The sequence below is a fragment of the Xiphophorus maculatus genome, chromosome 11 (genome assembly GCF_002775205.1).
Source record: "Xiphophorus maculatus strain JP 163 A chromosome 11, X_maculatus-5.0-male, whole genome shotgun sequence".
Classification (NCBI taxonomy): Eukaryota; Metazoa; Chordata; class Actinopteri; order Cyprinodontiformes; family Poeciliidae; genus Xiphophorus; species Xiphophorus maculatus.
The window spans coordinates 24,083,802-24,098,517 of NC_036453.1; the positions used below are offsets into that span (position 1 = coordinate 24,083,802).

General features: G+C 39.0%; 2 protein-coding genes across 2 annotated transcripts; one reads left to right on the forward strand and one right to left on the reverse strand.

Annotated features, from left to right (window-relative positions):
• Window positions 1-4,286: 4,286 nt before the first annotated feature.
• Window positions 4,287-5,349, reverse strand: mthfs (methenyltetrahydrofolate synthetase). The gene has a single exon (XM_005800801.2). It carries the CDS (start codon window positions 5,152-5,154, stop codon window positions 4,438-4,440), a length of 717 nt encoding a protein of 238 aa, XP_005800858.2. The 5' UTR covers window positions 5,155-5,349; the 3' UTR covers window positions 4,287-4,437.
• Window positions 5,350-5,479: 130 nt separating this feature from the next.
• LOC102236833 (adenylosuccinate synthetase isozyme 2-like) lies at window positions 5,480-13,072 on the forward strand. The gene is made up of 13 exons (XM_005800757.2): window positions 5,480-5,775; window positions 6,346-6,448; window positions 7,424-7,492; window positions 7,573-7,623; window positions 7,723-7,789; window positions 7,893-8,000; window positions 8,876-8,957; window positions 9,076-9,202; window positions 9,295-9,449; window positions 10,950-11,074; window positions 11,159-11,256; window positions 12,036-12,185; window positions 12,273-13,072. Exons 1-13 carry the CDS (start codon window positions 5,542-5,544, stop codon window positions 12,323-12,325), a joined length of 1,422 nt encoding a protein of 473 aa, XP_005800814.1. The 5' UTR covers window positions 5,480-5,541; the 3' UTR covers window positions 12,326-13,072.
• Window positions 13,073-14,716: the final 1,644 nt, after the last annotated feature.

Below are 14,716 nucleotides of genomic sequence, written 5' to 3' on the forward strand. Positions count from 1 at the left end.
AGATGTTTAAGGTGAGCCATGTTTATCTGTCAGAAGTCTGAATAGGTTTCCAAACACGTTCCTGCATGAGCAGCCAGTGATGGGTTGAGTGGAGCGTAGGGTGATCAAACCCTTCACCTCATATAGCTTGAGTGTGTGTTTAGCTGCTACCACCAACCAGGAAACCTCAACAAATCCCACTTTCACAAACATTGGCCATTTTTATGGATGTAGCCAGCGAAAATACAGTTGTAATAGAGTTGTACAGTTGAGTATGAAGTGTGAAGGCAGGGGTACACTGGCCCCCAGTAGAGCAACTTCCGCCCTGCACCTAGATGAGTGTAATCTGCGCAAAATAATCAACCCGTGTTTTATTTTGGCGGGTCAAACTGACAGCACACTATTAAGTTCCGGGTCAGAGGTGAACTCGGATCTCTTCAGGAAAGCATAAAGTGGGTAAGTGGGGGCGGGGGGTAGAGTGGGGTTTTAAATTTTCAATTGAGAAGACAAAAGTAATGTTTTTTTTACAAATAAAAAATTTGGGGTTGATAAAAAGCTATATTTATATGGGAAAGAGTTAGAAAGGGTTGACTGTTTTCGTTTTTTGGGAGTAGATTTTGATAAGAAACTAACTTGGGAAAATCACATATGGAGAAAAGTAAAAAGGTTCTTAACATTATGAGGTGTTTAGCAGGGTTGACATGGGGTGCAAGTTTTGAATCACTTAAAAATGTTTATGTGTCACTAATTCGGTCAAGAATAGATTATGGGAGTGTGGTGTATGGTTCAGCTGCTAAAACTAGATAAAAAAAAAAAAAATAGATGATATTCAAGCCAGAGCATTGAGAATTTGTTTAGGGGCAGTTAAATCAACTCCAATATGTGCTTTGCAAATAGAATCAGGAGAAAGGCCATTATGTATCAGAAGACAACAAATAATGGTTAATTATTGGATAAATTTGAAAGGACATAATGAAGGTCATCCAGTTAAGAAAGTATTAGAAAATTGTTGGGAAAGAGGAAAGGACCAAATTAATAGCTTTGGGTGGGTTGGCTGACGACAGAGCAAAAACATTTAATGTATATAACAAATAATTTAGTCCAACAGTATTGTGGCCTTTGAGACCTACATGGAAATATATTAATATGGACGGATCATTAAGGAAAGAAATATAGCAAATATTTACCAAGAATGTTATAATCAAATACAGAATAAATATAATGAATATTTGCAGATTTATACTGATGGTTCAAAAGACCCAAAAAATGAAGCGGCTGGTATAGCAGTAGTGATTCCTGAATTAAAGATTAATATTTCAAAAAGAACATCTGATTATCTCAGTATATATACAGTAGGGCTATATTAGTAGCTTTATAATGGGTGGAGGATACTAATATAAATAAAATAATAGTTTGTCATTATCTGCATTGTTGAGTATTGAAAAGGGATGTACAAATAATCATCAAAATATATTATATGAGGTTATGGCTATTCATCGTAGAATGTGAACAAAATAAAGATGTAATATTATTTTGGATTCCTGCTCATGTAGGCATTTTGGGCAATGAAAGAGCAGATAGGTTGGCTAAGGAAGTTATTAAAAAAGAAGATGTTGATATGCCAGTAAAGTTATCTAAATCTGAAGGCAAAAGTATAGTTTGGAGAGAAAGCAAGAAAATATGGAAAATTAGGTGGGATAATAAATGGACGGCATTTATATAGGATACAAAATGCAGTTGATGGTTTAAGGATTAGAGGAAAAATTAGGAGGGAGGAGATAATTGTAAATAGAATAAGAACCGGTCACAGTTTTTTAAATGGAACTCTTTTTAAGATGGGGAAACATCTTACTGGTTTATGTAGTTAGTGATACTGTAGAAACAATGGAACAGGTTTTTATTAGTTGTAGAAAATATGTAAATCAAAGAAGATTATTAAAAACGGAGTTAGGTTTTAATAGGGAATTGAAATTTGAGAATGTGGTTGATCAGTTAAATAGGGAAAAGAAGATTTTTCGTTTTTTTTTTTTAAATACTGGGATCATTATGAGAATTTGAGGTATAGATATTAGGATCCAGTAGATGGCAGTAGTGCAACAATAATGGATGCAAGCTGCCGTTAAAATCTAAAGAAGAAGAAGAAGAAGAAGAAGAAGAAGAAGAACTCGAATCTCCTGTGGGTAGCTGTTTGTGCTTGGCGTTTTCCAAAATCGTTGAAGAATACTGCTGGATCGAGCCAAAGTAACACAGACGAAGGATTATATTGTGTGTTTTCTGACAACCACTCGACGGTGAGTCGTTAATTTTACCTACTTTGTGTTTTTTAACAATAGAAATGCGGTAGCGACACGCCCACTTAAAATCTATGCATTGGCGACTTAAAAATGGTCTTATAGATTAAAAGATCATTCTCTTTTTCTTCATTTTGTGGCCGAATAGAAGATATATTCTCAAAGTATTAAATAAGCGATTTTATTTTTTGTAAATTTGTCCTTTTTAGGATACCTTTAGTCACTTTTCGTTGATTTTGTTGAGGGTCTACAGAACTCTGGAATTGGATCATTTATTTGGAGTTGCGCAACAAACCAAAAAAAACAATTCATTGTTTATTGAAACAATACTGTCAGTTGTTTATTGAAACAATTGCCATTAGAGTTTAATTGACTCTAATGTCAATAACACTTAGATACAACTTGAAAGTGCACTTTAATTTGATATGTAACTTAAAATTCATTTGAATTGAAATGCTTTATGGAATTTAGCAATTAATTTTATTTTTGATGAATGTTTAGCTATTTTGGATAGCAGTAAAATATTTAAATGTGAATGCTAATTATGTTTTTTTTTATTTATGACCTTTTTAGGTCAGGTTTTTTCCCCCCACCACCTCTTTCAACCCAGGATGGCGAGCTACTGGATCACCGCAGCTTTGCGGTAGTACTTTATTGAACCAAATTACTTTTCTTTTCCGGACCTATTGCTTTGGGTCATGGACTTTAAAACATTCTGATTATTGATTGATGGACCATTAATCGCCCTGCATACAAAAGAACGGACTTGAATAAGAGAAAAAGACACTCTTGGGTGTCATCAGGGTTTATTTTTTTGTTGTTGTTGATTTCTTGTTGTGCTTGTTGTTTATACTTATAGGAAAATATTATTATTGCAAATATATGAATTTGAATACAATAACTTAAACTTACGTCCTGTCTGATGGTGTTTTATTCACACACACGGGCTCCTCAGCCGAACCTTTCGGTCTGAATTTTAATGTATTTGGCCATAGTCAGGCGCCTAGCCTTAATTGGCGTTACATGAGCTCTTATTTAATTATTTTTAATGTTTTAAGTTCTTTTCCCCCCCAAATTATTAGCTTGTTGTGCTCAAGGTTTATTCAGGAGACCTGGAAGCTGTAGATAGCCAAGATAAGCCCTAAGTAGTTCATCTGTATATCATATGGCTCAGGCAAAGGCTGGTAATTAAAACCCTCAAGTGCACATTTACCATTTTAAAGTCATTAAACCCAAATCAGAAGGTTTCTGTTCCTGCTGGTTAGTGGCTACCATACCACTTGTCAGGGAAAGTGGTGTATGAATAATGCAAACACAATTTGTCAAGAATAGTTATAAATAACCCAGGTTACTTTTGATACACCACATTACTACTAAATTCATCAGTCTAAAACTACTAAAGCAACTTATTTTGCTTTTGAACAGAAAATGTTTGATAGAAATGTTACAGAACTAATGGTGCCCGGGTATAGCTAGTGAAAGCTGGGGCTATTCAAAAATACAAACAATATATAGAGAAGATAAGGATTTATATGTAAAATGTCAATATGTAGCCAATACTGCATGCCTGCATGAAAGAACATCACAAAGAGCGGCCTGCAGTGGGCCAGAGTGTTGAATTAAGGTCAAAATGGAGATTTGAGCTGAATGACACGAGAAGAAGATTGTTCTGTTATCATACACCCTAAATATCAATGTGATGTCAAAGAGAAAGAGTCCACAAAGCTGGTTATAAGGATGGTTTTGGAGTGGCCTACTCAAAGTCCAGACCTAAATTAGCCTGAGATGTTGCTGCATGACCTTATAAAGGTTGTTCATGCTCAAACCCCTTAAATGCGACTGATGTAAAACAATCCTGAAAATGGAAATTGGGTTAAAATTGCTCCACTGCAATGTAAAATATATGTTAAAACACTTATAGCACCATTTCTCAGTCATAAATGGTTAAAGCTCGATGATCAGAAACCATGACTGTTTATAAGCTTGCAAGTCCAAATTATGAGTCTTATTACCAGGTTGGTTCTTTGATATTTTGTGTTTTATTTGTTTTGTTTTTTTCATTAGTAGGTCAGACAAAAAGACAAGAATTCATGCTGTTATTCCTATGAAGTGGGAAGTGATTCATGAATTATCCTGGATCATGTGAGATGTGCACATAAGGGACTGGTTACTGCTCCTCATATAGGACTTCGTCTATCAAGACATCATTGGAGCCCACAGGAACCTTTTGACAGAGCTGCTCTTTGAAAGCCAGGGCGATGGTGTAAGGCTTCCCTATAGGGTGTTCGCTGCAGCGTCTCAAATAAGTGTCGTAGAAGCCCTTTCCTCGCCCAAGACGTCCTCCATTGAGGTCAAAGCCCAGGCCTGGCATCAACATGAGATCCAGCCCTCCTGAAGACAATGCTTCCTCTCTGCTTTTGCAATCATCCGATGGCTGCCGGATATTCCAGGATGTCAGAGGCAACTTCTCCAAGTCCTGCAGACTGTTGATCTTCAGCATATCCATATGGGAGCTACTGCTCAGATATCTGGGTATGAAGCAGCTTTTGCCCCGTTTGAAGATGTCTCTGATTATTTCCTCAGTGCGCACTTCATCATCCATATTGAGAAACACTGCAACTCGCTGTGAGGAGATATACTTGGGATGTTCCAACAGCTTGCGTGAAAGCACCAGGGACTGTCGCTGCTTCTCCTCGGCGCTAAGCGCAGCAAGCCGACGCTTCAGATCTTTCCTCAGGGCTTGTTTGGACGCTCTCAGCACAGCCATGCTCTCTATCAGGGACATGCGCTCAGGAAAATCCTCTGTCCTCATGTGCTGCGGGAGCTGATTTAGAGATCTACAGCCTGGTGTGCAATTCAGCAAGTTAAATATTAACAGGCACATGAACACTTAACAGGACAAGAGACTCTGGTCAAGAGTTCAACAACATGACCTTTTTCTTTCCATATTTCAGTACCGAAGCAAAACAACCGGAAGTTGTGCAAACTGCGTCATGTAACGTCACATACCTTTCCGTTGCCTACTCGCGATATTTTAATAAACTGATAATCTGCTCAAACTTAATACAATTACTCAATTACATACTTTCAAAGTCATTCACAGCCACTAGATAGAGGTAATCGAAAGAGTAAACTAAAAACGTCCAATAATAATTATTTTTACCCAGAACAATGAGTGAATTTAAGGAAACGGCGCCACCTAGCGGCGCAGGACGCCAGGACTTCCCGTGGAGCAGCGAGAGAACGCGGTAAAACGAGGAGAGAGGGCAGCATGGCGTCCGACGACAATATGGCTAACGTTAACGGCCAGGAGGCTGCCTCCCTGAACGGAGAGCCGGTGGTGAAGCGGCCGAGGGAGAACGTCCAGCAGGACGTGTCGCTCCGCGCCCCGCGGGAGCCCCAGAACAAAGTGACCGTGGTGCTCGGAGCGCAGTGGGGCGACGAGGGGAAGGGAAAAGTTGTGGACTTGCTCGCCATGGATGCGGATATTGTATGCAGGTGCCAGGTATCAAACTACACCACCGTGTTAGCGCAACAGTTTTTACTTAACGGCGTCTATACGTTAGCCCAATGTCGTTTTTATATTTGAACTAACAGTTATATTTCCACTCGTGAGTGGAAGTCAGACTGTTTGTGTGTGTGTGTGTGTGTGTGTGTGCCTCCTTTACATATTCATGACCGGCTTTGACGTCATCACCTTCCCTGACCTCCCGGATGTGGAAGGGCTAGTTTCATGTTAGCAGTCATTTTTGTTTATTTCTTCCTTTTTTTTTTTGTCATAGTCACGAGAACGACACGGTTAGAGAATGAAGCTCGTGACCTCCACACCGATAAGCATAGCCACGGAATAATCCGTTATGTAAGGCATCGACCTTGCAGAAAGAAGCTGTCCCTGTTGCTCTGCACACTCTCAGCTACAGAGACTATTACCCCAAATGTGATTCCCCTGCCTGTCGAGCAGCAGAGCTGCCACGGCCTTTTTGAGGCTTAATCAGAAAATGATATTACAGCTTGCTAACCTGATTTTGCAGGACTGTCTTGACAGAACGGCTGCATGTTTTGTGCTGTTTTGCAGGGAGGAAACAATGCAGGTCACACGGTGGTGGTGGATTCAGTGGAGTACGACTTCCACCTGCTGCCCAGCGGCGTGCTCAACAAGAAGGCCATCTCATTCATCGGTAGGCTTTTATTCGCTTTCAGGCCAGAAGATGGCGGGATGATAAAAGCATCAGTAACGAGGGCAGCATCCGAACTTCAGCGGGCCTCCTTTATCTTTTCCCCAGTGGCGCTTGAGGAAGAGATAAGAAAGCGCCGTAGTAAACAGAGGGCACTGAACCATAGAGACAGTACAGCTTGGCAGAAAGCTGAACTGAACGATGACCCAGTTTACCCTGGGTGGAACTGATGAATGGACTCAACACACAAATGTTTCCCCACCTCCATGATGTCTGTTTTGGGCCTGCAAGTGATTTATTTATATATATTTTTTTTAAACCTGGATACACATTCCCAGTCGAATTGAGGTCTGGACTCTAAATGTGCTCTAATGTAGCAGTCTGTATTACAGAGGGTGTGAAGAAGCCTCTGACTGAAGACACCCTTTCATGAAGAGGATGTTCAGGCAAAAAAAGGTCAATTTTGTTTTTATCCGACCAGAGTAGGACTGTAACTAGTGATTATTATCATTATTAGTGGAAAAACTGTGTCTTTAGTCAGAGGTTTTTTCGAAACCCGCTGTAATACAGACTGCTACTAAAGATTTTTCCTGCCCACAGCGTCGTCATCTGCAATAACTCTTTGAAAGATTTAGAATGAAATGAGTTACAGCAGCATTCAGTTTCTCTTTGGGATCAGTAAAGTATTTTTGAATTTGAATTTTAGTGATCGATTAATTGGATTTTTTAAAAAGTGGCGCATTCTTCAGATTTTTCGTTTAACCACCTAAACATTTTGTACGGCATATGCGCAATACACAAAAAAAATGCAAATGAATAATTCACCTCCTTTTTAAAATAAGATAATTAAACATGTTATTCCCTGAAATGCATTAACAAGTAGTTGCTTTTTTTTTAGCAGTCTCATAAATGCAATGAGTATTAATTTTGTAGGCTATTAGATGTATTAAATAATTTCTCCTCCTTGTTTGTAAACAGGCAATGGAGTGGTGATTCACCTGCCCGGTTTGTTTGAAGAGGCTGAGAAAAATCTGCGGAAGGGGAAAGGTAAAAACCGTTTCTCCAGTCAGATCAGACAGATTTGTGTAAAAACACACGTGAGTTGAAGTTTTCTCGGTTTCCTGCAGGATTACAGGGATGGGAGGAGAGGTTAAAGATCTCCGATCGGGCCCACATCGGTGAGTTTGCTTACTTCTCTCGTTCTCTTTCATAATTTTGAACTGGAAACATGTTTTTTTTTTGTTTTTTTTTCCCTCACGGTTCACTCTCCCCTCTAGTGTTTAACTTCCACCAAGCTGTCGATGGGATCCAGGAGCAGCAGCGGCAGCAGCAAGAAGGGAAAAAGTACGTCTGTTAAGTTACCTGAACGCGATGTGAATGTGCTTCTCTGCAACTCCTCTCAAATTGTGAATTATTTCTGTGTTTTTTTCTTTTATCTGCTCTCCAGTTTGGGGACCACTAAGAAAGGCATTGGACCAGCCTACTCATCCAAAGCCGCTCGCAACGGTCTGAGAGTCTGTGACCTCGTCTCAGATTTCAAGGTTTTTGAAGAGAAGTGAGTGGCAACTGTGTCCCAAGTTCCAACCGTCCAGCCCAACCTTTTCCATTCAGAGACAATTTTTTTCCCCTCCCGCTGCTACAAAATAAAACCCAGCCAGAGTAAAATGTTTTATTGCAAAAAAGTAGAATAAGGTGAGCCTATCGATATGGAAAATTAAGGAGGACAGGGAATTTACTTTGTGAAAAGCCTGTTGTAGCTATTAATAGAAGATTTGACATCTAAATTTATGGGGAAATCTCCTAAAATGAAAATTTTTTGTTGCATCCATATAGTGGTGGGCGTTTATCGTATAGTTGTCCCGATAAATTTCAATTAATGTTTAAAAAAACTTGACATCTGAATTGTTATTTTACTACTCTCCATTGTTTGTTCCACAAAACCGTCAGCAAATATTTTTGCAGCTTAGTATTATGAACTGGACTTCCCATTCTTTAAGAAATGGGAAGTTGTTTTCAAGTGCAGTATTTGTGTTTCTGGTGCCTTGCATGCTGTTCCAGTTAGCTAAAAAATAAGTAGTAGATTCTTTTTATCATAATTTTTTAATCCTTATCACAATAGTACCACAAAATATTGTGATAACATTCTAAATTCATATCATCCACAATTTATTTTAGAGCGCTACTTTATAAAATCTCTTTTCATACTGAAAAAGTAGACTGGAAAGTCTACTTTTCAAGTAAATCACCAGTTTTATGAATATAACAAAAGGCTGTATGTTCTTTGGCCAGCAGATGGCAGCACCTCTCTAAAGTCTAGAATCTGAAAGAACCTTGTCGTCTCCCTGCTCTCATCTTTTTCCTGTTGTGAATTGAGTCTTTTTTTTTTTTTTCTTTTTTTTTTCTTAAGATCTGCTCTGGTTGGGTTTGCAGGTTTCGAATGTTGGCCGATCACTTCCTGGCCATGTATCCAAACCTCAACGTCGACATCAAAGGGGAGCTGAAGCAGCTCAAAGTAACTTATTATGTTTTTCCCTTTTTACATTTATATTTAATTTTTAACCCAAACAAAATCATTTGAAATGATGCTCAGATGAATTTCTGAGTGTAATAGCAGCGCTGTTGTTTTGTAGGAATATGCAGAGAAACTGCGCCCCCTGGTGACTGATGGCGTGTACTTCATGCACAAAGCTCTCACTGGTCCCAGCAAGAAAATCCTGGTGGAGGGAGCCAACGCTGCTCTACTGGACATCGACTTTGGTGAGCGACAGAGACTCGACTCCAACACACGAGGAAGAAACATCTTTTCTCTTTGTCCCTGTTAAAGCCCTAACAGACGTGTCTCTGTTTAGGGACGTACCCTTTCGTCACGTCTTCTAACTGCACCGTCGGCGGCGTCTGCACCGGGCTCGGTGTGCCTCCCTCGTACGTCGGCCGGGTCTACGGCGTCGTTAAAGCCTATACGACCCGGGTGGGAGTTGGTGCTTTTCCAACTGAGCAGGATAACGTGAGTGAGAAACTGTGACCCAGCTGGAGTCGCTGACAGATTTGTGGAGCAATGCTTCCCATAAAAGCTGCAGAAGTCACTGAGATGCTCTGCAAAAATAAGTCCGACGCCTCCTGATTCTCAGACACAGCTGGTATAAATATTCATTTGAGGCTTTTAATTATGTTTTTGAGTCGTTCTTTCACAATGCTGGACTGAATGTACACCAGATAGTTTGGATGATATTATAAAAATAAGATAAGTTTGAATTTATTGTAGATTTACTATCTGCAGACACTGAAATTTATACAAACACTCGCTCTAGTATTTGAATTAGAGCTGCAACTAACAATTATTTTAGTAATTGATTATTCTACCAATTAATCAGATAAAAAAGGCACATTCTGCAGGTTTTTTATTTAACCACTAAAGCCTTTTTAAACAAAGTCAGAAATGCATTACAATATGGAAACACACAAGTAATTCATTTGCTTTTTTGAGTAAGAAAATAAAAAATTTTCAGCATTCCTTTAGTGAAGGCTTGGTCATTTGTAACAAAGGAGGCATCTGCACCAAAAAAACCAAATGCTGCCAACATCAACATGTGAAACTGAAGGATTTATCTGCTAAATTTTGGAAGAATTAATTAATTGGACATTAAAAGGTGCTTAGTAGGAGGTTTAGTTTTCTTTTACAGAATTTGAACCAGGTAAAGCTACCACTCGAGGAGTCCAGGACAGAAAATATTTACAGAAAAATATTTTATTTATTTTTTTTTACCATAAATGCAAAATGTATATATTATTTGTACAGTTTTGGATTAATTTCTGCTCTTAATGTGTTTTTGAGTCTTATACTCCAGTTGATGATTGCTCAAACTAAATTAGTTGACAATTATTTCAGTCATTGATTAGGCCGATTAATCGTTTCAGTTCTAATCTGGATAAATGTTTCTTGGCAAGAAGAAAACCCCACTGGCATATTCCAGGCTGAATATTCGACCACTCTTCTTGGCACAATTGGAGTTTATTTTCTAGTTGGTTTTCTGGCAAAAACCTGACTTTCATCCATTTTCGATGGGGAAGAGGACAGGGGGCCAACGGTGCGCCACATTCCAGATCCTACATTGTGAGACAGTTTTGTTCTTTCCAAAAGCAGCTTTAATGTCCAACCAGTGTGTTTGTGCTGTTGTGTCTAAGTTTGACTTACTTAACCTCTCCTAGCAATTCAAGAACCAAATTATTTAGTTTCGTTCTCAAAACCCTGAACGTGGAGCTCTCGACGGGTCTTCTGGGTAGAACTTTATTAAAGGGTCTTCTGACCACAGCTGCTGTGTGATTGGTCAGAAATTTCAAGTGGGAGGAGCCTAAAATTACTCTCTTGAACTGTGTTTAATAATCAGACCCAAACCAGGAAACCAGTCCGTTTAAAAAGATCGATGCCGTTTAGTTAAAAATCCAAAGTCCTTAGACGTATATAAACTTCCTGCTTCACTGGTTTAACTTCCTGTTGGCTTTGCAGGACATCGGCGATCTGCTGCAGAGCAGAGGGCGAGAGTTTGGCGTGACGACGGGCCGGAGGAGGCGCTGCGGTTGGCTGGACCTGATTCTGGTCCGATACGCCCACATGGTCAACGGCTTCTCGGCGTAAGGAACCGTTTTGCGCCGTCCTCTCTCCGTCTCCTCTCTGCGGCCCCCAGCCCTCAACACAGCTGTGCTTCGTTTGTGCAGAATCGCTTTGACAAAGTTGGACATCTTGGACACCTTGCCAGAGATTAAAGTGGGCGTGGCTTACAAGGTTAATGGCGAACCCCTGCCGAGCTTTCCAGGTGAGCACTTCCTGCTGCTCGGAGGTCTTCCTGGATTGTTTATCAGGGTTTTGTATTGGCTGCTTTAAAGTCCTTGAAAATTCTTGAATTTCAAATAGACGTGAAATTCGAGGTTTGGAAAATGCTTGATTTAAATTTGGGAAAATGTTGTTTACAGTTGAAACCAGATATTTAAAGAATGTCTGAGGTTAAATAAGCCGATCCGTTTCTTGTTTTCGAATTAACAAAATCATTTCTATTTGAAATTTGGCAGAAAACTTGGTGAGAACCTTTTTAATTTTGTGACTTTCTCAGACCAATCAGGTGTCTAGACATAAGTTTTCATTATTTTAGTTTACTTGTCCCTGATGTAGAATGTGGAGAATACTATATTATTAATAACAGTAAAAAATGATATAATAGTGAATTGAAACTGTCTTCTTTAGTTCATTGATATTAATGGAAAAGTTTGGGAACTTTGCTGGTTCTTATGTGTGAAGTAAATACGATGTATTGAACTGAATTTTCACAATTTAATATTTAACTCCCGTGAAAGCCGTGAAGTGGGCATGTCTTTATCATTTATTCATAAATTAGAAGACACTTTATCTGTTGCGTATAGATTCTGGGCCCTGATGAATAAACATGGTGCTGATTTTGTTTGGATCAGCTCCTCCAGGCAGAAGGATAAAAACGAAACTTGAAGATAAAAACCCATCCATTTTCTGCCGTTAAACTCCTAAAAGAGGATTTTTGTTTTTCTCCCACTTTCACTACGATATCCGTCTCTCGCGCCGCAGCGAACATGGACGTGTTGACGCGGGTGTCGGTGGACTACGAGACGTTGCCCGGCTGGCGCTGCAGCACCGAGACGGTCCGGAGCTTCGAGGAGTTGCCTCCTGAGGCGCAGAATTACATCCGCTTCATCGAGGACTTCCTGCAAGTGCCGGGTTTGTAAAGAGATCTCCTCGGCTAATGGAGAAACCTGAGCCGGACCCGCCAGTCGCGTCCTCAAACGCTGTTGTTTCTCATTTCAGTGAAGTGGGTCGGAGTGGGGAAGTCTAGAGAAAGCATGATCAAACTCTTCTGATCCCCAGCAGCAGGACGAGGAAGAGGAGGAGCTTCACATCAGCAATCATCATTTCACACAAAGTGGAGGTCAGAGGTCAGGGGGTAGAAACCAGCAATGCTGCTTGTGTGCCACAATAATAAAACATCTTCAGATCTAATTTATGCATTCCACATGCTGACCTCTATATATATATATATATATATATATATATATATATAATTATATATAGGGTGTTCATTTTAAAAAGTTGAATAACGATAATAATGGTGCAGCTCTTTCCCCGTATCAGTCCAGTTAAGCACAGCCTGTTTTAGCCTTTGAACGTTAATAAGCAGATCTGACATCTGTTTAATACGCAAGTCTATTTTTACATTTTAAGATGAGCAACTTCCAAATAACAAAAAGAGATTATATTTGTTACGTGGCGGGGGGGGGGGGGGAAGCACTAATCCTTGGGACTTTTCTGTTTTCTGCTTAGCACATTAAATTTTAGAGTAGAAATGCATCTCAATTCTTAACTTGTAGATAATTTGTGTGATGTGTGAAAGAACAAAATGTAAACAAAGAAAAACTCCTGAAGATTGAAGGCAACACTAAGCCGTCTGAATCAATGAACTGCTTTTCACATTTTCACAGAGTCGAGCATTTGAAGTTTGTGTAAATGTTCAGATGGTGGGTGGTGATGTACTGAGTGCAGCCCAATGTGGCGAATGTAAAAGACTATTCCAGAGCTTGCTATTCATTAAAAGGAACCCATCACATGTAGTTTTTGTTCTTTTTTTTTAATTTACGTTAGATCATTTTGTCTATGAACCATTTTTGTGAGAACGTAAATTGTCCTCCCACTTGGTCGACGGGTGATTTATTGTTCCTAACGGGAAATTGATTTGGAGTCTCTCTACTCATCAAATGGGAAAAGAAAAACTGTATAGTCAAAGTCTGATCTGCCAGCATCAGCATAGTGCAAAAATACTTAGTTTTATGTTATTAAGGCTCAGGAATGAAGTTGAAAATCTATAAAAAGAGGCTGGCCTGGACATAACATGACAGGTGTAGGCGTCTCCAGCACATGCCTGTTGTAAAACCCGACACGCCGGATCCGAGTCCGCCCTTAAATCTTTGTGAGATTTCACAAAAGTAGCTGTGTATCCTGCAAAATGTTTATGTGATCTTGTGAAATTAACTGGGAATATCACAAAAACTTCTGTCAGATTTTGCAAAAGCAACACGCAATCAGATTTTTCTTTTTTTCTAGAGAGAGATCTTATAAGTTTTATTGTATTTATTCATTTACAGTTTAAAATAAATATGTCACATGTTGATGTAAACAAAGGTATGAATGAAAAGAAGTGGTTGAAAGACAGAAATCTTGTAGCATCTACTCTTTCTCTCAAAAATCTATTTACTGTACTATAAGCAACTAGGCATCAGTCAGAATGCATCCAAAGTGTTTAATTTGTTGTTTGATCCGTACCTCTTGCATCAATAATGCATATTTAGTATAATTCATCATGATTTCAAGGAACTTCATTGTCATACCAGCTCAAATTTACATGTTTATGCAACAAAATTCAGACTAAATCCTAGTTTAAGAGGCCTAATGAAAAATACTTATAAAAGCCCTTATAAGAGAGTTAAAAAATAAAATGAAACTAAAATTAGCTTTGCTAAATGCTAAAAAAAAAACCCCTTTTCTAACCTTTAGTAGAAACGACGTTTAATTGTCCCTCAGTGGAGAAATGCAGGTTTAAAGCGACAGGCAAGTTGAAACATGTAGATTCACAAAATAACAGTAAGTATAATAGATTGTACAGTGAGGACTAATGTACAGAATAATTTTAAAAAAATGCTTTGCAGCTCCAGTTTTCTGGGAGCAATGATGGCTAAAGTCTAACAGCAGCTGGGAGGAAGGAGCTGTGATTACGCTCCTTTGTGCACTTAGGACACAGAGACGGCGTCATTCTGTTAAGACGGAACAAAGATTTAAAGACATTTGCAAACATGTTAGTTAATTTTGCATCCTGTGTTTGTGATTACTCAACGTTTTTTTGTTTTTTTTTATTCATTAGAGAAGATAGAAGATACTTTTGGACTTTTTAGTTATACATTGAGGAGAAATATCTGTTTTGTTTTTTTTTTCAGGAAAAAAGATGATGTGCCTTTGTGTGTTGAATCGGGATTATGAATAAAATCCAGAATAGCATTTCTAAAGGACATAGTAATGTTCCATAAAAATGTGTTCTGGGCAAATGAAACCAAGAGTAAATCTGAATCGGAGTCATGATGACCGAAGAAAATGTAAAACTTCTCATCGACACGACTGTCGTCCCACACCTTTACTCACCTTACTATAGTTCCTGCAGAGCGCTCCTTCCTTACTCATCCTGATTCCTTCTCAGTGTCTAAAAG